The sequence below is a fragment of the Hypanus sabinus genome, chromosome 5 (genome assembly GCF_030144855.1).
Source record: "Hypanus sabinus isolate sHypSab1 chromosome 5, sHypSab1.hap1, whole genome shotgun sequence".
Taxonomy (NCBI): Eukaryota; Metazoa; Chordata; class Chondrichthyes; order Myliobatiformes; family Dasyatidae; genus Hypanus; species Hypanus sabinus.
The window spans coordinates 29,541,712-29,559,845 of NC_082710.1; the positions used below are offsets into that span (position 1 = coordinate 29,541,712).

Below are 18,134 nucleotides of genomic sequence, written 5' to 3' on the forward strand. Positions count from 1 at the left end.
AAATTGTTAACGTAGAATACTGCAAGTCCAATTCACTGGTTTATTGGTGGAGGAGCTGCTTGGCCCTGGTCATAGTGCAGACTAGGTCTCAAGCCACGGTGAAGCCGGATTACAGCCTAGGAGAGGGGCATCAGAATTGTTGGACCCCACTGGAGGCAGCGTGGCATGGTATCCAAGCTGGAGTCTGTGCTGTCCCCCCAGTGTTCACTCAACAGAAGGCAAACCTATTGTGTTTTCATACAGATTTCTGCAACATTCATGGCTTAGGGTCTTGGACTATATACAATTTTTGTGTGACTGTATTTTACTGCTGTCTTGTATATACTTGCTAACTAATATGTCCTATGTGCTTTGTGCTCTGTGTGACTGTTGGTACTGTGTTTTGCACTTTGGTCCTGGAATAACGCTGTTTCATTTGGCTGTATTAATGTGTGGTTGAATGATAATTAAACTTGAACATTGGACTTTAAACTCTTGCAGTCCTGATATATCCAGTTTTAATGGTGGTGAACAATTAAAACAACTCACTAAAGGAGGAGGTACCATAAATATCTCCCATTCTCAGCAATGGAACCCAATACATCGGAGCAAAAGTGACAGTAGAAACATCTTCAGCCCAAAGTGCAAATGGCTCCCAGTATGATCCGTGCTTGTCTTCAGCCAGTCTAATGCACACCACATGATATTGTTGAATGCATTGAGTACATCCTGAGAACACTCTGGCAATGGTATTGAAGACGTGTGCTTCAGAACTTGCTACACGCTTGACCAAGCGTTCCAATGGTGGCATCCACCTAATTATGTGGAAAATTGTCCAAGTATGTTCTGGTTACAAGAAGCAGGACAAATTCAACAAAGCCAGTTCCTGCCCCTTAAGTCTACTATCAACCATCAGCAAAATAATAGAGGGGTTGATCAGTAGATTCATTTAAGTGATGTCTGTTTAGCATCAACAAGAGCTCAGTGTGGGTTTTCCAAAGTCACTCAGCTCCTGACCATATTACAGTCTTGGTCCCAACATGGGCAACAGAGCTGAATTCCATCAACTCCCCCTCAACATCAAGGCAGCATTGGATCAAGTATCACAGCATGGTGCCCTTGATAAATTAGGGTCAATAGAATCGGGGAGAAAACCCTGCACTAGTTGAATTCATACCGAGCACAAAGGAAGCTGGTTGTTGTGCACAACGCTGCAGGATTATCACAGGCTTCTGTTCTGGGTCCAATCATCTTTAGCTGCTTAATCAGTGACTTTCCCTCAATGATTCAGATGCAGATTCAAATTTATTCATCACATGTACATCAAAGCATAATGAAGTTTGTTATTTACATTGACAACTAAGACAGCTTAATATATTTCCCCTTCCTTTCCAGTCCTGAAGAAGGGTCTCGGTCCAAAATGTCGATTGTTCTTTCATTTCCATAGATGCTGCCTGACCTGATTTCCTCCAGCATTTTGTGTATGTTGCTCTGGATGTGTTTGGGCAGCCTGCAAATGTCGCCAATCCAGGGCAACATAAATGCCCATAATGCTCAGCAGAACAACACAAACCACCACAAGCAGCTGAACAACAATAGTGAAGCAAGCCCTTTTGCTCCCACTCACCCACATGCACAAGAGTCCTCAACATCCAGGACAAGGCTCCAATAGGCTTTGCATTCCAGATCCCCGTTTGGCCTTCAGGCACCGATTTTCCTTATCAGCCCCCCGGTCTAGCCAATGACAGAATCTTGACTCCAGGCACACTGACTGACCGGCCCTCGTGCCTCCTGCTCGCACTGACTCCTGGTTCCTGGGCTTTGAACTAGGAGCGGAGGCCTGATCTCTAATACTTCACATTCCTATCCCCAAACCTTAACCTGAGCTTTAATAACTACCTTCTGTCCCAGTACCATCCCTAGGAACTTAGAAGACAACTAAGTCTGAGCCAAGATCTCAATGGAAACTGTAGCTTGGCACTACCTTGGGGAAAAACGTGAAGCAATCCACATCCCAATTCAGCAAAACCATGACAATATCCATTGTCCAGTGTCCTGGCGAAGGGTCTCGGCCTGAAATGTCGACAGCGCTTCTCCCTATAGATGGTGCCTGGCCTGCTGTGTTCCACCAGCATTTTGTGTGTATTGTTGTTACAATATCCATGCTTGGTATGATTTTTTTTTCCATTTAAATAACAAGCAATAATGATACTGAACAAGAGAAAATCCACCTTTCACCCCGACATGCAAAGGCATTACACTCACAAATACAAATTCCTCTTTTATCAATATCCTGACAGTTGCCATTGACCAGAAACTAAACTCAAATACCCATAAATACAATGTGGCTGTAAGAGCAAGTCAGAGGCAAAGAATCCTCTGCTAAGTAATTTACCTTCTTATCCCCCAAAGCCTGTCCACCATCCACGTGGCCCAGGTCAGGTTTGTGATGGGATACTCTTTGCTTGCCTAGGAGTAGCTCAACACCATGCATAACATAGCATGATAGGCACCCCATCCACAATTAATAACTCACTTTACAAGCAACCCCACAGTATCAGCAGTCTGCATCATTCATTGGATGCACTGCAGCGCCTTTCTAACCCACAACTTTTATTGGCTGGAAGAAAAGGGTAAGAATACCGCTGGCTGGAAGTTGCCTTCCATGCCAAACACCATCTCGACTTTGGAATGTATTGCCATTCCACAACCGCGGCTGAGTCTAAATCCCGGGACCGTCGTATCTTTGTGAGTATACCCACACCTGAAGTGTGCAGCAGTTCAAGAAGACAGCTCACCACCAAGCTTCTTGAGGACAGTTGGGAGTGGGCAACTAAATGCTGACTGTCTGTGAAGCCCACATCCTTTGGAAATTTTTTCTCTTAATGGTGAAGTCTCTCCCACAAACTATTGAATATTTTGAAAATTGTCATGTTGCTGGAAAATGAGGGTTGTTAATGGGAAGGCATAAAAATGCATGAGTTGTTTCTGATAATTATTCTAATCACTTTTCTAGTATGTGGAGTTTTGGTCGAACAGAAATTAAGTGGCTTTCATGTAGACAATTTGTTTTGTTACTATTATTTTGTAAACATGCACAGTTTTTATAATAAGATCTTGCATGCACTTTATAAATAAATTACTAGTTCATGTGTTTTGGTGTTGGTAGTTGATTTCTCTTAATTTCAGTGTTATTGAACAATGTACCATTCTCACTACCGTCTTGAATGACCAAGTCTCGTATTCTGGTTGAACCCAAAAGTATCTGACTCATAAGTATGAATACTTCTTTTGAACCAAGGCAGTGCTGTAGTAGAAGTTAAAAGAGACAAAGCAGTTAAATTAGATCTGAGGAATAACGGGAAACGTATCTACATCATAACCATTACATGGAACAGTGGTCTAATCAAGAAGCAATTTAAAACTGACCATGAATCAGTGAAATAGTGGAATTGTGGAAAATGATTCACGTTTGAATTATTTTACTCTCACTTGTTTTCCACCTCCAGTCTGTATTTGCACAATGCAAGTAATCAGGAGCTGACTTTGTGCCATGTGTATTTTCTATATGATAAACTTGCAGTTCAATTTGTTTTATTTTCCCCTTGATCACCTGGCTGTTAAATGTTTGTAATATTGAGATCCAGCATTGCTTCCATTCAAAAAATGTTGTTAAGATATAGAGCTAGCTGACTGACACTGTAACATCTCCCTTCTGTGCTGCAGTTATTGGAAATTTACTGCGCAGGAACATTTTTGGTAAGGATATAGAATTATAGAAATCTACAGCACATTGCAGGCCCTTCAGTCCACAATGCTGTGCCGACCATGTAGTCTGCTCTAGAAACTACCTAGAATTACCCTAATGCATAGCCCTCTATTTTTCTAAGTTGCCCTTATTTCCTTTGGGATACTAGCAGAATATTTATAAAAAGTTATCAAAACTTTATTTAAGGTTTATCCATTATAGAAAACTACTGAACTACTCAAAGTCATACTTTCCACGGATCAAGCAAAATATGTAAAAAACACAATCAATTAACCTGAATATAATTTCTTCCTTCTGTAGGCTGGTGAGCTTGTCAAATAAATTTAGCCTATTTGCTTATTTCCAGAAAACAAAAAGCAAAAAAACTGCAGATACTGGATATCTGAATTAAGAATATCAAACAGGAAAAAAGAATAGTCGAAGCTTTCAGCAGACCAGGCAGCATTTGTGGAAGGAGAAACAGTTAATGGTTCGGGTCTGAGGCCTCGTGTTTGTTCGTGAATTATTGTTGTATTGGTGAAAGGAAAAGAGTTAACTAAGAGTTAATAAAAAAAACACAAAATGCTGGCAGAACTCAGCAGGCCAGACACCATCTATGGGAGGAGGTAGTGACGATGTTTCAGGCCGAAACCCTTCATCAGGTGGGTTCAATCCTGATGAAGGGTTTCGGCCCGAAATGCTGTCACTCCCTCCTCCCATGGATGCTGTCTGGCCTGCTGAGTTCTGCCAGCATTTTGTGTTTTTTATTTATTTCCACCATCTGCAGATTCACTCATGTTAACTAAGAGTTAATGTTTAGTTTTACATAAACTTGTGTTTGTTTGGTACGATGCCTCTATGCTCCAGTATTCCTATGTAATGAAAGCATCTATGTTCATATGTAGCTAGTGAGTTACAACCTTTGGGATATCATGGTGAAGTTGTTCCTGGCATATTTATGCTTCCCTAATTGGAATTATACTCCCACTGGCAGCTGAACCTTCCAGCTACAATGAAACTAAACTTTGGAACTTGCTCCTTTAAGAAGCAGTTTAAAATTTAATGAAGTTTTTCTTTAGCTGCTCGTATTACCTCTTTATGGATCAATGTTAACTATAGTCTGACAAGGCTCTGTCATGTAGCTGAGAAAGGCATTGCTATATTAGCAGATAAACAAGAGAAAATATGCAGGAAATCCAAACAACACACACAAAATGCTGGAGGAACTCAGCAGGCCAAGCAGCATCTATGGAAAAGAGTGCAGTCAACATTTCGGGCCAAGATCCTTCATCAGGACTGGAGGAAAAACAGATGAGTAAGTTTAAAAGGTGGGTCGAGGGGAGGTAGAAACACAAGATTATACTTGAAAGCAGGAAGGGCAGGGGTGAAGTAAAGAGCTGGGATTGGTGAAAGATATACAAAGCTGGAGAAGGGGGGAGTATAACAGGAGAGGACAGAAGGCCATGGAAGAAAGAAAAGGGAGTGGAGCACCAGAAGGAGGCAATGGACATCCCCTTTTCTCTCTCACCTCATTCCTTGCCTGCCCATTGCCTCACTCTGGTGCACCTCCCACTTTCCTTTCTTCCATTTCTTTCTGTCCCCTCCTATTAGATTCCCCCTTCTCCAGGTCTATATCTCTTTCACCAATCAACCTCCCTCCCCCTCCCAGTTTCACCAATCAACTTGTGTTTCTCCCTCCACCCCCCCCCCCCCCCCCCCCGCCTTTTAACTATATTCCTCGTCTTTTTTCTCCAGTCTTGCTGAAGGGTCTCGGCCTGAAATGTCAACTGTACTGTTTTCCATAGATGCTACCTGGCCTGCTGAGTTCCTCCAGCATTTTGCATGTGTTGCTGTATTGGGTGTGTAGCTTTGTTGTTCTCAGTCAACTAAGGTTAGATGTTTCTTGACTTTTTCTTCATCTTGCTTTAATTGCACCCTTGGGGATCAGTACAGAAGCATTGTTGTCAGTTTGCCTGATTGTTTTTATTTGGAAGTGATACATTCTGCTGGCTTATTTGGCAAAAGTATATTGCATTGGTGCCATTCCCACTAGTCTCCCATTACAGTTAGGATTTAAGATTCAAGTTTATTTGCCACGTGTATATCTAAAGTACAATGAAGTGCATCATTTGCCTTAACAACCAACACATCTAAGGGTGTTTAGATGTTGCTTGTTTTGCAACGTATAATAAATCTTTTGGCTGGAACAATTCATCCAATGCTGAAATTAACTTGAGCCCACGGACAAAATTGGTATGTAACTGGCTATCTCAAAAAAAAGTCATGACTGGAAGCATTAAAAAAAAGCAGGGTAAAACAGTTGGGAATGTGCTTCTCAAAGTTGAGAAGCAACTGAATACTGTGGCAGACATCTGGACCTGCCAGCACCTGATCTTACAAGCTTTGATGTTAATTCAAAGTGACAAAGTTATATAAAAAAAAAATTTGCACTCGCCAGCAACTATTTTCCTCTTGCCAAGCAGAAATATAGATTTTTTAAAAGCAAAGTGTAGAATTAAATTTTTAAAAATGCTTGGATATTTCTGTTGTTTTTTTATATATGTGAATAATAGAATTTAGAATGTGCTATGTTTAACGATTTCTAGCTTCAAAGTGGTTAAGAATAAATCATTCCCTGATGATGGTTAAACAATGTTGTACGTTTTTTAACTGGATCACTGTTAAATGAACATACAGGTCAGCTTGGGGGCAGATGTACAGCTGTCATGCTGACTTGGGAACATTTTGTTTACCAACTGTTATTGATCAAGTGCTTTCTTCATACAGTTGAGGTTTGACATGATATTTAGAAAGAATGAACAATAATGGAAAATGGTTAATCTATTTAAAGAATGTGATATACCACAGAAAATATGACCATACCAGCAAATAAAGTTGCAACTCTTCCTGATACTCTTTGTACAATGCAGCATTTGGAGATCAGTTTTTCTTGTGTTGTATGTGGTACTTGACAGCAGTTGAAAAGCGGAGCAATGTGGTTATAGAAATTGGGTTAATTGTTTGCAGAAGCAGTTCTATTACTGGAAAAGTGTATTCTGCTTGGAGCGCATTTGAATTCATTCTATGAATTCTGAAAACTTTTTTCCTCTCAAATCTAAGAGCGGAAAATTATCAATATTAGCACTCACCAGTTGCACTTAACCAAAATAAGAGGTCAAAAATAGTTGAAATGGTCTCAGAAAAAAATCTGCCACTTAAAGTAGTATTTGTGTTTTCTGGCTTAGTAAGAAGTCCGTTGGGAGAGATGTTCTATTTATCTTTTTCTTGCAGAGTAGCACTGTGGAATTTTGTTCTTACTGTGATGTGTATATGTATAGCTGTGTGCTTGGGGGGCCCAATAGTATAAGTATGGCTTTGTGATGGAATGTTGTCATTTTTCCTTGCTGTTTTCTCTCCTGGAAAGAAAATAAGCACTATTCTGTATGTATAATAAACACTCCAGTACACATTTATACATATATACATTAAAGCAAGAGCCTTCTTCCCTATGTAAAAGGTGGTGGTCTGATAAATCTTGCTGGGGCCTGAAGGGGGTTTGGCAAATGTTGGAGAGAATTCTCAGTTTCATCAAGTACAGATAGTAAACCAGAGTACTTTAAAGCTGTAAGTGGAAAGAGGTGCCCCTAATTGCCTGGAATACTTGAAGAGGAACAGATATGTGACAAGGAGGAAGTAAAATTGATACCCATCTTCTTTCACTGTAGAAAGTAATATTCTTATAATTGCTTCTAAAAGCTTTTAAACTGCTTTTAAAGTGCTGAAATGAAGAAAGCTTTGAAATGGAACTTCATGTGGAAAACTGGTAATATAATGTGAGCAAAATATTAATACTGGGGTCCTCTATCATTGTGCCACTTGTTCACATGCTGTAGGTGGGACTGAATGTAAATGTAGATACCAGAATCATAAATTTTTCCAGAATTGTGTTTGGGGCATTTTGAAAAGAATATGATGCTCTTATATGATGGATTTTGTTGAAAGAGTCGATTCATTTGCGTCAGAGTGAACATGGGCCGCTTAACAGTATACCAATCATGAAACAAGCAAAGATTTATCAAGATGAACTGAAAATTGAAGTTATTTGTGAATATATGGTTGCACGACATTAAATTTTTAAAGATTTGTGGTATTCATAAAGCAGCAAATTCATTGATGACTTTGACAAGATTGATGCTGATGGAAATCTAACCTGTTGAAAAGCTGAGTCAGTACGTGTGTGATTAATAAGTGTAAGACAAAGACTGCTTACCACTAGCACATAAATTCAGTTTCCGAAATGATGGCGATCTCAAGCTATTTCATTATTTATTCCAAAATCCAAAAAAAATATATGAATTCCGAACTGCTTCTGGCCCCAAGCATTTTGGATAAGGAGTACTCGGTCTACATTTTACATTGATTCCTTGTTTTAAGATTGTGTGTCTGAGTCTAATCATTAATACATCGTTCTCTAAACTTCTGAGGAAGATTATCCAACTGATTAGAAGAAGAAATATTTTTCTACTATTTTGATGTACTCAGTTGTACTGCTGCCATAGCCAGCTATTTGTTTTATAAATTATTCAAAATATGTAATACATAGTTGGGCTGTTTTTCTGACTGTTCTCAGTTATTACATAGTCTGGTGTTGTATAATCAGGGCTTCACAGTGGAGACACAGGTCTTTCATAATATGAATTAAAACAAATTTATTGTGGGATAATGGTATGATATATAAACCTTTAATCTGGATTAATCTGTCTGAATGTGCAGATACTGGAATAATTTCAGGGGCTTTAAAACCATTGTGTCATTTGTTTTATTGTGCCTGCTATATTTATGCAAGGAATTTACTTTAGGTGGCAGTTAATGTCACACACACAATATGCTGGAGGAACTCGACAAGTCAGACAGCATCTATGGAAAAGCATAGACAGATAATGCGGATTATCTGACCTAATGGGGAGATGGGGAGAGAGGTCCTGACCTGCCGAGTTCCTCCCAACGTTTTTGTGTGTGTTGCTTTGGATTTCCAGTGTCTGCAGACTTTCTCAAGTTAATATAGTTATTTGTTAATTTTATAGATATTTGTTTCTTTACCACCTACTAATAATCTTTTGCAAAGGTTGTTGTTAAATGCTTTTGATCAGGAATTCCCAAACTGGGGTCCATCAGCCCCTTGGTTAATGGTACGGGTTCATGGCATAAAAAAGGTTGGGAACCCCCTGCTTTAGATGATCAGTTTAGTTAGAATATGTGCTGAGGACAGTGCATTGGCAGAATCATAACACTAACTGCAAAAATTATATTTTCCATTTGCAAAACAATTGTCTACCTTTTTTGTATTTGCCTTAAGTTGAAAATTGCATTCCTCTTTAACTTTTATACTGAGACGCTGTATCCAGCTGATTTTAAACCTCCACCTCAGCTCCCTTGCTTTACTTCTGAATTTGTTGCCTTTATACTGAAACTTTTCCAGTCTTTCTGAACCTGATTCTGATTCCATTGGCAGTAAAATTCTCAAAACCTGTCCATTGTAAAATCTAGCTTGTTTGAAACAAAAGTTTCAACTGAAATTTTCATTTTCTTAGTCCTAAATTCAGTGGTATTAGTGAACTATAATTGAAAACAGGAAATTCTTGGGATACTCAAATGACCAGACAGCATCTGTAGGGAGAGAAACAGGATTAATGTTTTTCAAGTTAATGGCCTTTTATCTGTCCAGAGATGCTTTGTGATCAGCTCATTACAGCCAATATTTTTCTTTTATTTCAGATTTCTGGGATCTGATGGGGTTTTTTTTGCTTTTGGGTGATTGATTATATGAATGGCTGTTTATAATGCTGTACGGACATTTATCGTATGTTACCTGTTTCACTGGTCTTGTATTGTTTTCAAATAGTTTCAAGGTACAGGCACATTAGCAGCAGAGACCAGAATAAAATAAGCAAACCAATGTCAGAGTACCATTTTGTTTTCATTAATGAAAATGGGAAAATTTGATTGTTTGGAATCTGCTTAAAAGAAAATTCCCTACCACTGCAATACTTAATTTGCAAATGATAATGAAATTGGTGCATAAAATGCTACCTTTAATACAACATAGTAAGACATTCATTTTTTTCCCATTTCATCTAAAGAAAAAAAGTTGAACTGGTTATCTTATTTTCTGAACATAATTATGTAAATATTATAAGTGATAATATTAGACGTTGAAATTTTATAGGTATGTATTCAAATGGTGAAGTACATGGTAGCTTAGTAGTTGGTGTGTCTTACATTTTGGGGCATGGAATTCAGCTCCAGCCTCCTCTGTAAGAAGTTAGTACGCTCTTCCCTTAAGTGCACGGGTTTCATCTTGGTGCTTCAGTTACCTCCCACAGACCAAAGACATACCAGTTGGTAGGTTAATTTGAACGATGGCCCTGAGCGTTGCCATCATTCCAACATGCTTCAAGGCCGCCACCATCGTCCCCATGCCGAAGAAGTCTTCAGTGCCCTGTCTCAATGACTACCGTCCCATAGTATTCACATCCATCATCATGAAGTCTTTCGAGAGGCTCTTCATGAGGCACATCAAGACCCTGCTGTCCTCCTCACTGGACCCCTTGCAGTTCACGTACCGTCCCAACCGTTCAACAGACGATGCCATTGCCATTACCTTCCACCTGGCCCTAACCCACCTGGACAGAAAAGACACATATGTTCAAATGCTGTTCATAGACTTCAGTTCAGCATTCAACACAATCATCCCTCAGAAACTGATTGGAAAGCTGAGCTTACTGGGCCTGAACACCATCTTCTGCAACTGGATACTAGACGTCCTGACTGGGAGACCTCAGTCAGTCCCAGATAGGAGGCGGCATCTCCAACACACTGAGCACGGGGCCCCCCAGGGCTATGTGCTCAGTCCACTGCTGTTCACTCTGCTGACCCATGACTGTGCTGCAACACAAAGCTCGAACCACATCATCAAGTTCGCTGAACACAAGACTGGTGGGTCTCATCAGCAAGAACTACGAGTCAGCTTACAGAGAGGACGTGCAGCGGCTAATGGACTGGTGCAGAGCCAACAATCTGTCTGTGAATATGAACAAAACAAAAGAGATGGTTGTTGACTTCAGGAGAGCACGGAGCAACCACTCCCCGCTGAACATTGACAGCTCTTCAGTAGAGATCAATTAAGAGCACCAGATTTCTTGATGTTCACCTGGCGGAGAATCTCACCTGGTGTCTCAACACCAGCTCCATAGCAAAGAAAGCCCAGCAACATCTCTACTTTCTGTGAAGGCTGAGGAAAGTCCATTTCCCACCCCCCCTCCCCTAATCCTCATCACATTCTACAGAGGTTGTATTGAGAGCATCCTGAGCAGCTCCATCACTGCCTGGTTCAGAAATTGCACCATCTCGGATCACAAGACCCTGCAGCAGATAGTGAGGTCAGCGAAGAAGATAATCGGGGTCTCTCTTCCCGCCATTACAGGCATTTACACTACACGCTGCATCTGCAAAGCAAACAGCATTGTTAAGGACCCCACCACCCCTCATACAAACTCTTCTCCCTCCTGCCATCTGGGAAAAGGCACTGAAGCATTTGGGCTCTCACGACCAGAGTATACAACAGTTTCTTCCCCCAAGTGTTACATACCCACAGTTTGAACACGGGGCAGTGGGATGATGTAATGGTCTTGTGAGTGGGATGATATAATTGCCTGTTGACAGTGGGATGATGTAATTGCCTCTTGACAGTAAGGTGATGTTATGTCATATGATGGCATGTTCCAAATCGTATTAAAACCAACCCTGGTTTGTGACGCAGTTCTCGTTTTTATTTTTGTGCAACGTTGTTGTTGCCAGTCAGAGGTATGGAGGCTCCACCGTTTGTTTGTTGCACGTTGATTTTTCCCTTACAGTACAGTATCAGAGAATGAAGGCATTACCAGAGTTATCTGAGTTCAAAGGATTGGATAAAGTTAATGTCGTTCAGCGTTTTGGGGAATGTTAGACCTTTGAGTTCGTTCAGGAATTGTGGCATGCACATTTGAGTTAAACCCCTGCAGGGTGGGGAAGGTTTGTGCAGTGACCACTCTCCAGTCAAAAGGTCAGTTCCTTTTATTTCCTCGTGATTTCTGTGAACAAGGCATCTCCTGGCTGTGGAATCGGCAGATCGTCGATACTTCGAAGGAATCGTTTGTTTCAGGGAAGTCTCTCCTTACTGACTGTATAAATCACATGGACTTTTGAATTTACCACTTTAAGTCTGTGCTTGGATGAGAACTCGTTAAGAATAGTTTCTAAGTTTGAATGTTTGTGCCACCTAACTATTAACTTCCGGTTAAGTTAGTCGTTTGTTTACTTTTCTAAGTTTGAGCAGAGGTTAATAAATCTCGGGATTTGTTTTAAACCCTGTCTCAGTTTCATATTCATTGCTGATGCATTCGTAACACAAGCCATCAGACTCCTCAATACCCAGAGCCTGGACTGACACCAACTTACTGCCCTGTACTGTGCCTATTGTCTTGTTTATTATTTTTTGTAATTCCTGCACTGCTTTATGCACTTTATGCAGTCCTGGGTAGGTCTGTAGTCTAGAGTAGTTCTTTTTTCATGTTGTATTTACGTTGTTCAGTGTAGTTTTTGTACTGTTTCATGTAGCACCTTGGTCCTGGAAAAAGTCTAATTTTTACTGTGTACTGTACCAGCAATTATGGTCGAAATGACAGTAAAAAGTGACTTGATTGTAAATTGTCCAGTAATTAGGCCACAGTTAAATCGAGGCTTGCTGGGCATTGTGGTTTCTTGGGCCGAAAGAGCCTGTTCTGCAATGTATCTCTAAATAAATGACAGTGGCAAAAATTTGCCCTAAGAATGAACTTGGAAATGCCTCTCCTTCTCTTGCTAACTTCACTCAGCATAGTGTTTTTTTAAACCACGTAATTGCATTCTTTACTGTTGAGTCCGCATTTGCAGAACGTAATTGTTATGCATTTGATTTATACTGATTATTTTAAAAATTAAATGTCAGCCTGAATTTTTGGTGTAATTAGATTCAGGTGGTCGGAGGTGTTGCTTTGATGAGATTGTGATTAACACAGTTTCAAAGTAGTGGAATATTGTTGCAGGAAAAGGAATACCTGTGTGGAAAAATTGGTTTGTTCTCTGAAGGGAAGCCTATTTACATTGTTCCATTGGTGCCTTCTAAATATGGAGCTGTGGAAATGTGTTTTAACAGTTGAAAATTGGCTTTATTGTTTGTAGTATTAGTGTAAGGTTGTTCAGCCTGACACCTTTTTTTTAAAAAAAATGAATGTCTTACTAGAAGGTACATGATAAGTTTGAAAAAAATTTGCTGAGCACATGTTCGAGATTTAATAATTAGTGAGTTTCTGGTTTTTAAATCATTGACTTGAGCTAGTTTTGTGTGAGGAGAAGGCAATGAAAGAGACATTGAGAACATAAACAAGAAAGCAAGAAGTAAGGCAGAATAAAGATTACAAACACGAAAATCTGCAGATGCTGTAAATCTGAGCAACACACATAGGATGCTGGAGGGACTCAGCAGGCCTGTCTAGCTGAAGGGTTTTGGCCCAAATGTCAACTGTACACTTTTTGCAGAATAAAGATTAACTTTATTTGTAACATGTACATGAAACATACAATGAAATGCATCGTTTTGCATCAATGACCAACACAATCCGAGCATTATGCTGGGGCATTCTGCAATTGTTGGCCACGCTTCAGCACTAACATAGCATGCCCACAACTCAGTAACCCTTACCTGTATGTCTTAAGAATGTGGGCATGTACCAGAGCAGCCAAATGGAACCCATGCAGTCACATGAATGAAAAATTTCCCATTTAAAATCAATTCTCTTACAAAGGCATTTCTCTTTTTAATAAAATAGTATCTAACAAAGGAGAAGATGGGCATCAAATCAGCCTTTTTTGTGTTCTCCATTTTCAACAACCGAATTGTCTACCAAAATTAATAGCAGACAATTTTATGATTGTTTTTACATTAAGGGTTAATTTCAGTTAACTTGTACCTATCATCCCTAAAAATGCTGATTGTTTTATTCTCAAGTTTGGAGTAAATCATCTCCAGAGAGAAACAAAATAAACATAACTTCATTTTTGAACGTGTATTTTTGTGCTCCACTGAAAAGAATTTCAAATGGTCAACATTGCAATTGTTTCTTCGTATAACATAGCCATCTGAAATATTTAGTTGAATTGAAATCAAGTTTATGCCAGTATTAAGAGATCAAAATTTTCGAGGAAATCGTGTTAAACAAGTTTCCCCCAATATCTGTGGAAAAAAAACACATTAGGAAATCACATCCCTACTATTTATTCAGTGAATATTAACCTTATTAAGTGATTTACTTTTACATGCCCACCTGACTTCGAGGTTCATAACAACCAGAGTCATCTGGTAGCCTTCATGGAGCATCTGCGATGAAGGATATGTCAATTCCTGGTTGCAGAATTTCTGAATAGGTAACTTGTTTCTGTAGTAGTAGATGTCCAAATTTGCATCCACCACCTCACTCCTAGACCCAACCCCTCCTAAGGGAAGATTATAGTGTCTGGAACTGATGACAGCAGAGCATGGCTTTCATCTCCTAGAAACCACAGTAAAGAGCACTAGATTATAAATTCTGACATTTATCTAAGATGTACATAAATCCATTGTTTTTTGGATGCAAAGGAGCTGCATGCAGAGACAACGCAGTCCTTTTCCATTAACAAACTACTAAGAATGTGTTCTGTGACTCATTAGATGTTCCAAAATTCTTGCCACATCTTATGCTTTAAATGTTATCATTGGTTGTCCGTTTAAGAAAGATGTGTTTGTATTCTTTATCTGGTTAATCCATCTGTGCATGGGTTATTGTTTTATATCAATGAAGTCTTTGGAAATAGCCTGTAATAACCCCATAATATGAAAGTTAAAGGCAGTTGTTATTGCTGGCTAAAATTCTTGAACCTCATTTGACATGTGGATAAACATGTAGATTTCATCATAAAATGCAGTGCTATGGCACTGGTACTACTAATTGTATGTTCTGGAAAATTGTTGCTGCTTCAGAACCCTACTCTCTCATTCATTGCAATGTTTGTGAATCTGGAACTAGGGTAGAGTTGTGCTATGAGCTGGAAGGATAATGAAGGTTGTGGTGGGAGGAATTGGCAACAAAACAGCATATTGGAACAGAGAAGTAATTAACAACATAAGGGAAAACAATTTTTTTTAAGCACACAATCTTAGTTGACTTTTATTGCTTACTGTAGTAAACAGTAGCATGATTATCTGTTTTGATAAAGATTAACAATCCAATAATACTGTGTTAAGAGGACATATTAAATTGGGTGCAGAATTTCTGTGTACTCTACATTATTGCTGTCTTAGATTTTCAGTTCAGACCTCATTCTGACCTTTCTAGAGTACTTCATGTTCCCGGTTAAATGAGGTATTCAAGAACATGACTGGACACTGTTGATAGAAACAAGAGAAGTGTGTTATTTTTCCATTTGTTTATCACACGATTAAGCTTGTTCAATGAAAATTATATTGGGAATTCACTGGAAGCAGGAGTTCATCAAAAACAAAAAAAATCTGCAGATGTGAGAAATCCAAAGCAATGCACACAAAATGCCGAAGGAACCCATCAGGTCAGAGACCATCAGTGGAAAAGAGCAAATACTTGACATTTCAGGCCAATACATCAGGAATTAGTTGGATTTGCATTCACACCTATCTACACTATAACAGGCAAGTAGGAATGAAACTGTTTTCAACTTGAATGTGCAGAATTGTTAGCATATTGAGAAAGGAAACTCGCAAACGTGTATTTTAGAAACATCCAAAAGATATTTTGTCTACAATAAATAACCATGGGGAGTACCTATTCTTTTCTCAGCAGAATTCTTCGTTAAAAGGAAGTTGACTGGGAAAGTGCAAGACGTCTCTAATTTGGAACAGAAGTGTGCCAGAATTGCCTAGTGACATTGGATTATTAATATTCATCAGCACAGAATAGATAGATCATGCCATTGTTTTTTGTGGATATTAAACAAGTAATAAATCTGAATTAGATTATGTGCTTTACCCTTTTAATATAATGTAAAATTATATTTCCTATTATGAGAAGGCTGATTAGAATGACCACAAATACACTTTCCCTGTCATTGGGTTGTATGAATACCCATACTAGCCAGCCAGCGGTGTATTTTAAGGGTTCCTTCAAGTGTATCCACTTAATATTTGATGTATAACCTGCCACATTTGCAAAGTTTTCCACTTCAACCCTTAAAACTCTAGTTGCCAGCTTCACTTCCATTCAGTACTTGATGCAAAAGAGAAAAAAAAACTAATTTTAGTTGTTACTTATAGTGAAGTCCCTTGTCAGACTGACAAATAAACTGGTATTAAGCTTTTTACTAGTTCATGATCTGTGTTTCAAAATACAGGAAATATTCTTATATCCAGTAATTTTTTTGCTTCAGATATGAAAATTAATAGCTTAGCAATTGGTGGTGTTATGCACCAGCAGCAATAGATATGAAATTGAGTCGGGATTTTATAAATAAACAACTGTAGCGGTGTGCTACACACAGCGCTAAAATTACGACACGGAGTCGGTAACTGCGGTCGAAGGAAAAACTTTATTCGAAATCCTCAGCCTCACTTTTAAGCCTCCCTCAACCTGCCCCCCGTGGCGCAGAGGCTCCAAAGCTCTGTGCTCGCAAACCCCCGTAGGCTGTCTAATTGTGAGCCGGTTCGGATGTGCCAGGAAATGGGTCACCACATAACCCCCCCCCCCAGAACCGGCGATTCACCCCCCAATGTCCACAGTCTGGGCCGGAACCTGCTTGGGAGGTCGGCCTCTGCGCCAAGGTGCCGGAAACTCGGCCGGTTGCGCCAGGTCCACATGGGCAGGTTTGAGGTGGTCCACCGTGAAAACCTCCTCTTTCCCCCCAACATCCAGCACGAACGTGGACCCGTTGTTCCGGAGCACCATAAACGGCCCCTCGTATGGCCGCTGCAGCGGTGGCCGATGCCCACCCCTTCGGACAAACACAAACTTACAGTTCTGCAGGTCTTTGGGTACGCAGGTTGGGTTCCGCCTGTGCTGTGAAGTGGGTATGGGGGCCAGGTCACCGAGCTTCTCGCGTAGTCTGCCCAGGACTGCTGCTGGATCTTCCTCTTGCCCCCTTGGGGCTGGTAGGAACTCCCCGGGGACGACCAGGGGCACGCCGTATACCAACTCGGCCGACGAGGCGTGCAGGTCGTCCTTGGGCGCTGTGCGGATGCCGAGTAGGACCCAGGGAAGCTCGTCCGCCCAGTTGGCTCCTCGCAGTCGGGCCATGAGGGCCGACTTCAGGTGACGGTGAAAACGCTCCACTAGCCCGTTCGACTGTGGGTGGTAGGCAGTTGTGTGGTGCAGCTGAATCCCCAAAAGGCTGGCCATAGCTGACCACAGGCTGGAGGTGAACTGGGCGCCTCTGTCAGAGGTAATGTGGGCCGGTACACCAAAGCGAGATATCCAGGTGGTGATCAGGGCTCGGGCGCAAGATTCGAAGGTGGTGTCGGTGAGCGGGACCGCCTCTGGCCATCTTGTGAACCGGTCCACGATAGTCAGGAGGTGCCTCGCTCCGCGCAACACTGGCAGGGGGCCCACGATATCCACATGAATGTGGTCGAAACGCCGGTGGGCGGGATGGAATTGCTGCGGTGGGGCTTTGGTGTGCCGCTGCACCTTGGCCGTCTGGCAGTGCATGCATTCACTGACCTATTTGCGGAGTCCGTGCCAAACGAACCTGCTGGAAACCATCCGGACAGTCGTCTGGATGGAGGGATGCGCCAAGTTATGAATGGAGTCGAAAACACGGCGCCGCCAGGCTGTCGGGACGATGGGACGGGGCAGGCCGGTGGCGACGTCACAGAGTAGGGTCCTCTCACCCGGGCCTACGGGGAGGTCCTGGAGCTGCAAACCGGAGACTGCGGTTCTGTAACTCGGAATCTCCTCATCTGCCTGCTGTGCCTCTGCCAGTGCCTCAAAGTCTACCCCTTGGGAAAGGGCATGAACGGTAGGGCGAGAGAGCGCATCCGCCACAACATTGTCCTTATCCGAGACGTGCCGGACATCCGTCGTGTATTCAGAGATGTAGGACAGGTGGCGTTGCTGGCGGGACGACCAGGGTTCGGACGCTTTCGTAAACGCAAAGGTAAGCGGTTTGTGGTCCGTGAACGCGGTGAAGGGCCGACCTTCTAGGAAGTACCTGAAATGCCGGATTGCCAGGTAGAGCGCCAACAGTTCCCGGTTGAAAGCACTGTATTTGAGCTCGGGTGGTCGCAGGTGTTTGCTGAAAAACGCCAGGGGTTGCCAGCGACCTGCGATGA

General features: G+C 41.2%; 1 protein-coding gene across 5 annotated transcripts in view; it reads left to right on the plus strand.

The window, feature by feature from the left end:
- Positions 1–18,134, plus strand: part of srfbp1 (serum response factor binding protein 1) — a 195,306-nt gene that overhangs the window by 108,514 nt on the left and 68,658 nt on the right. For 2 of the 5 annotated variants that reach the window (XM_059969640.1, XM_059969641.1), the window contains exon 1: positions 5,466–5,618. The exons of 2 other annotated variants lie outside the window; for them this stretch is intronic. Coding sequence is in view for 1 of the 3 variants with exons in the window: in XM_059969639.1 (XP_059825622.1) it covers positions 5,533–5,586 (54 nt within the window). In the remaining 2 variants the exon portion in view is untranslated. Of the gene's footprint in view, positions 1–5,442; positions 5,619–18,134 lie in introns of those variants that run through there. One more of the 5 variants, XM_059969639.1, reaches the window with a different exon arrangement.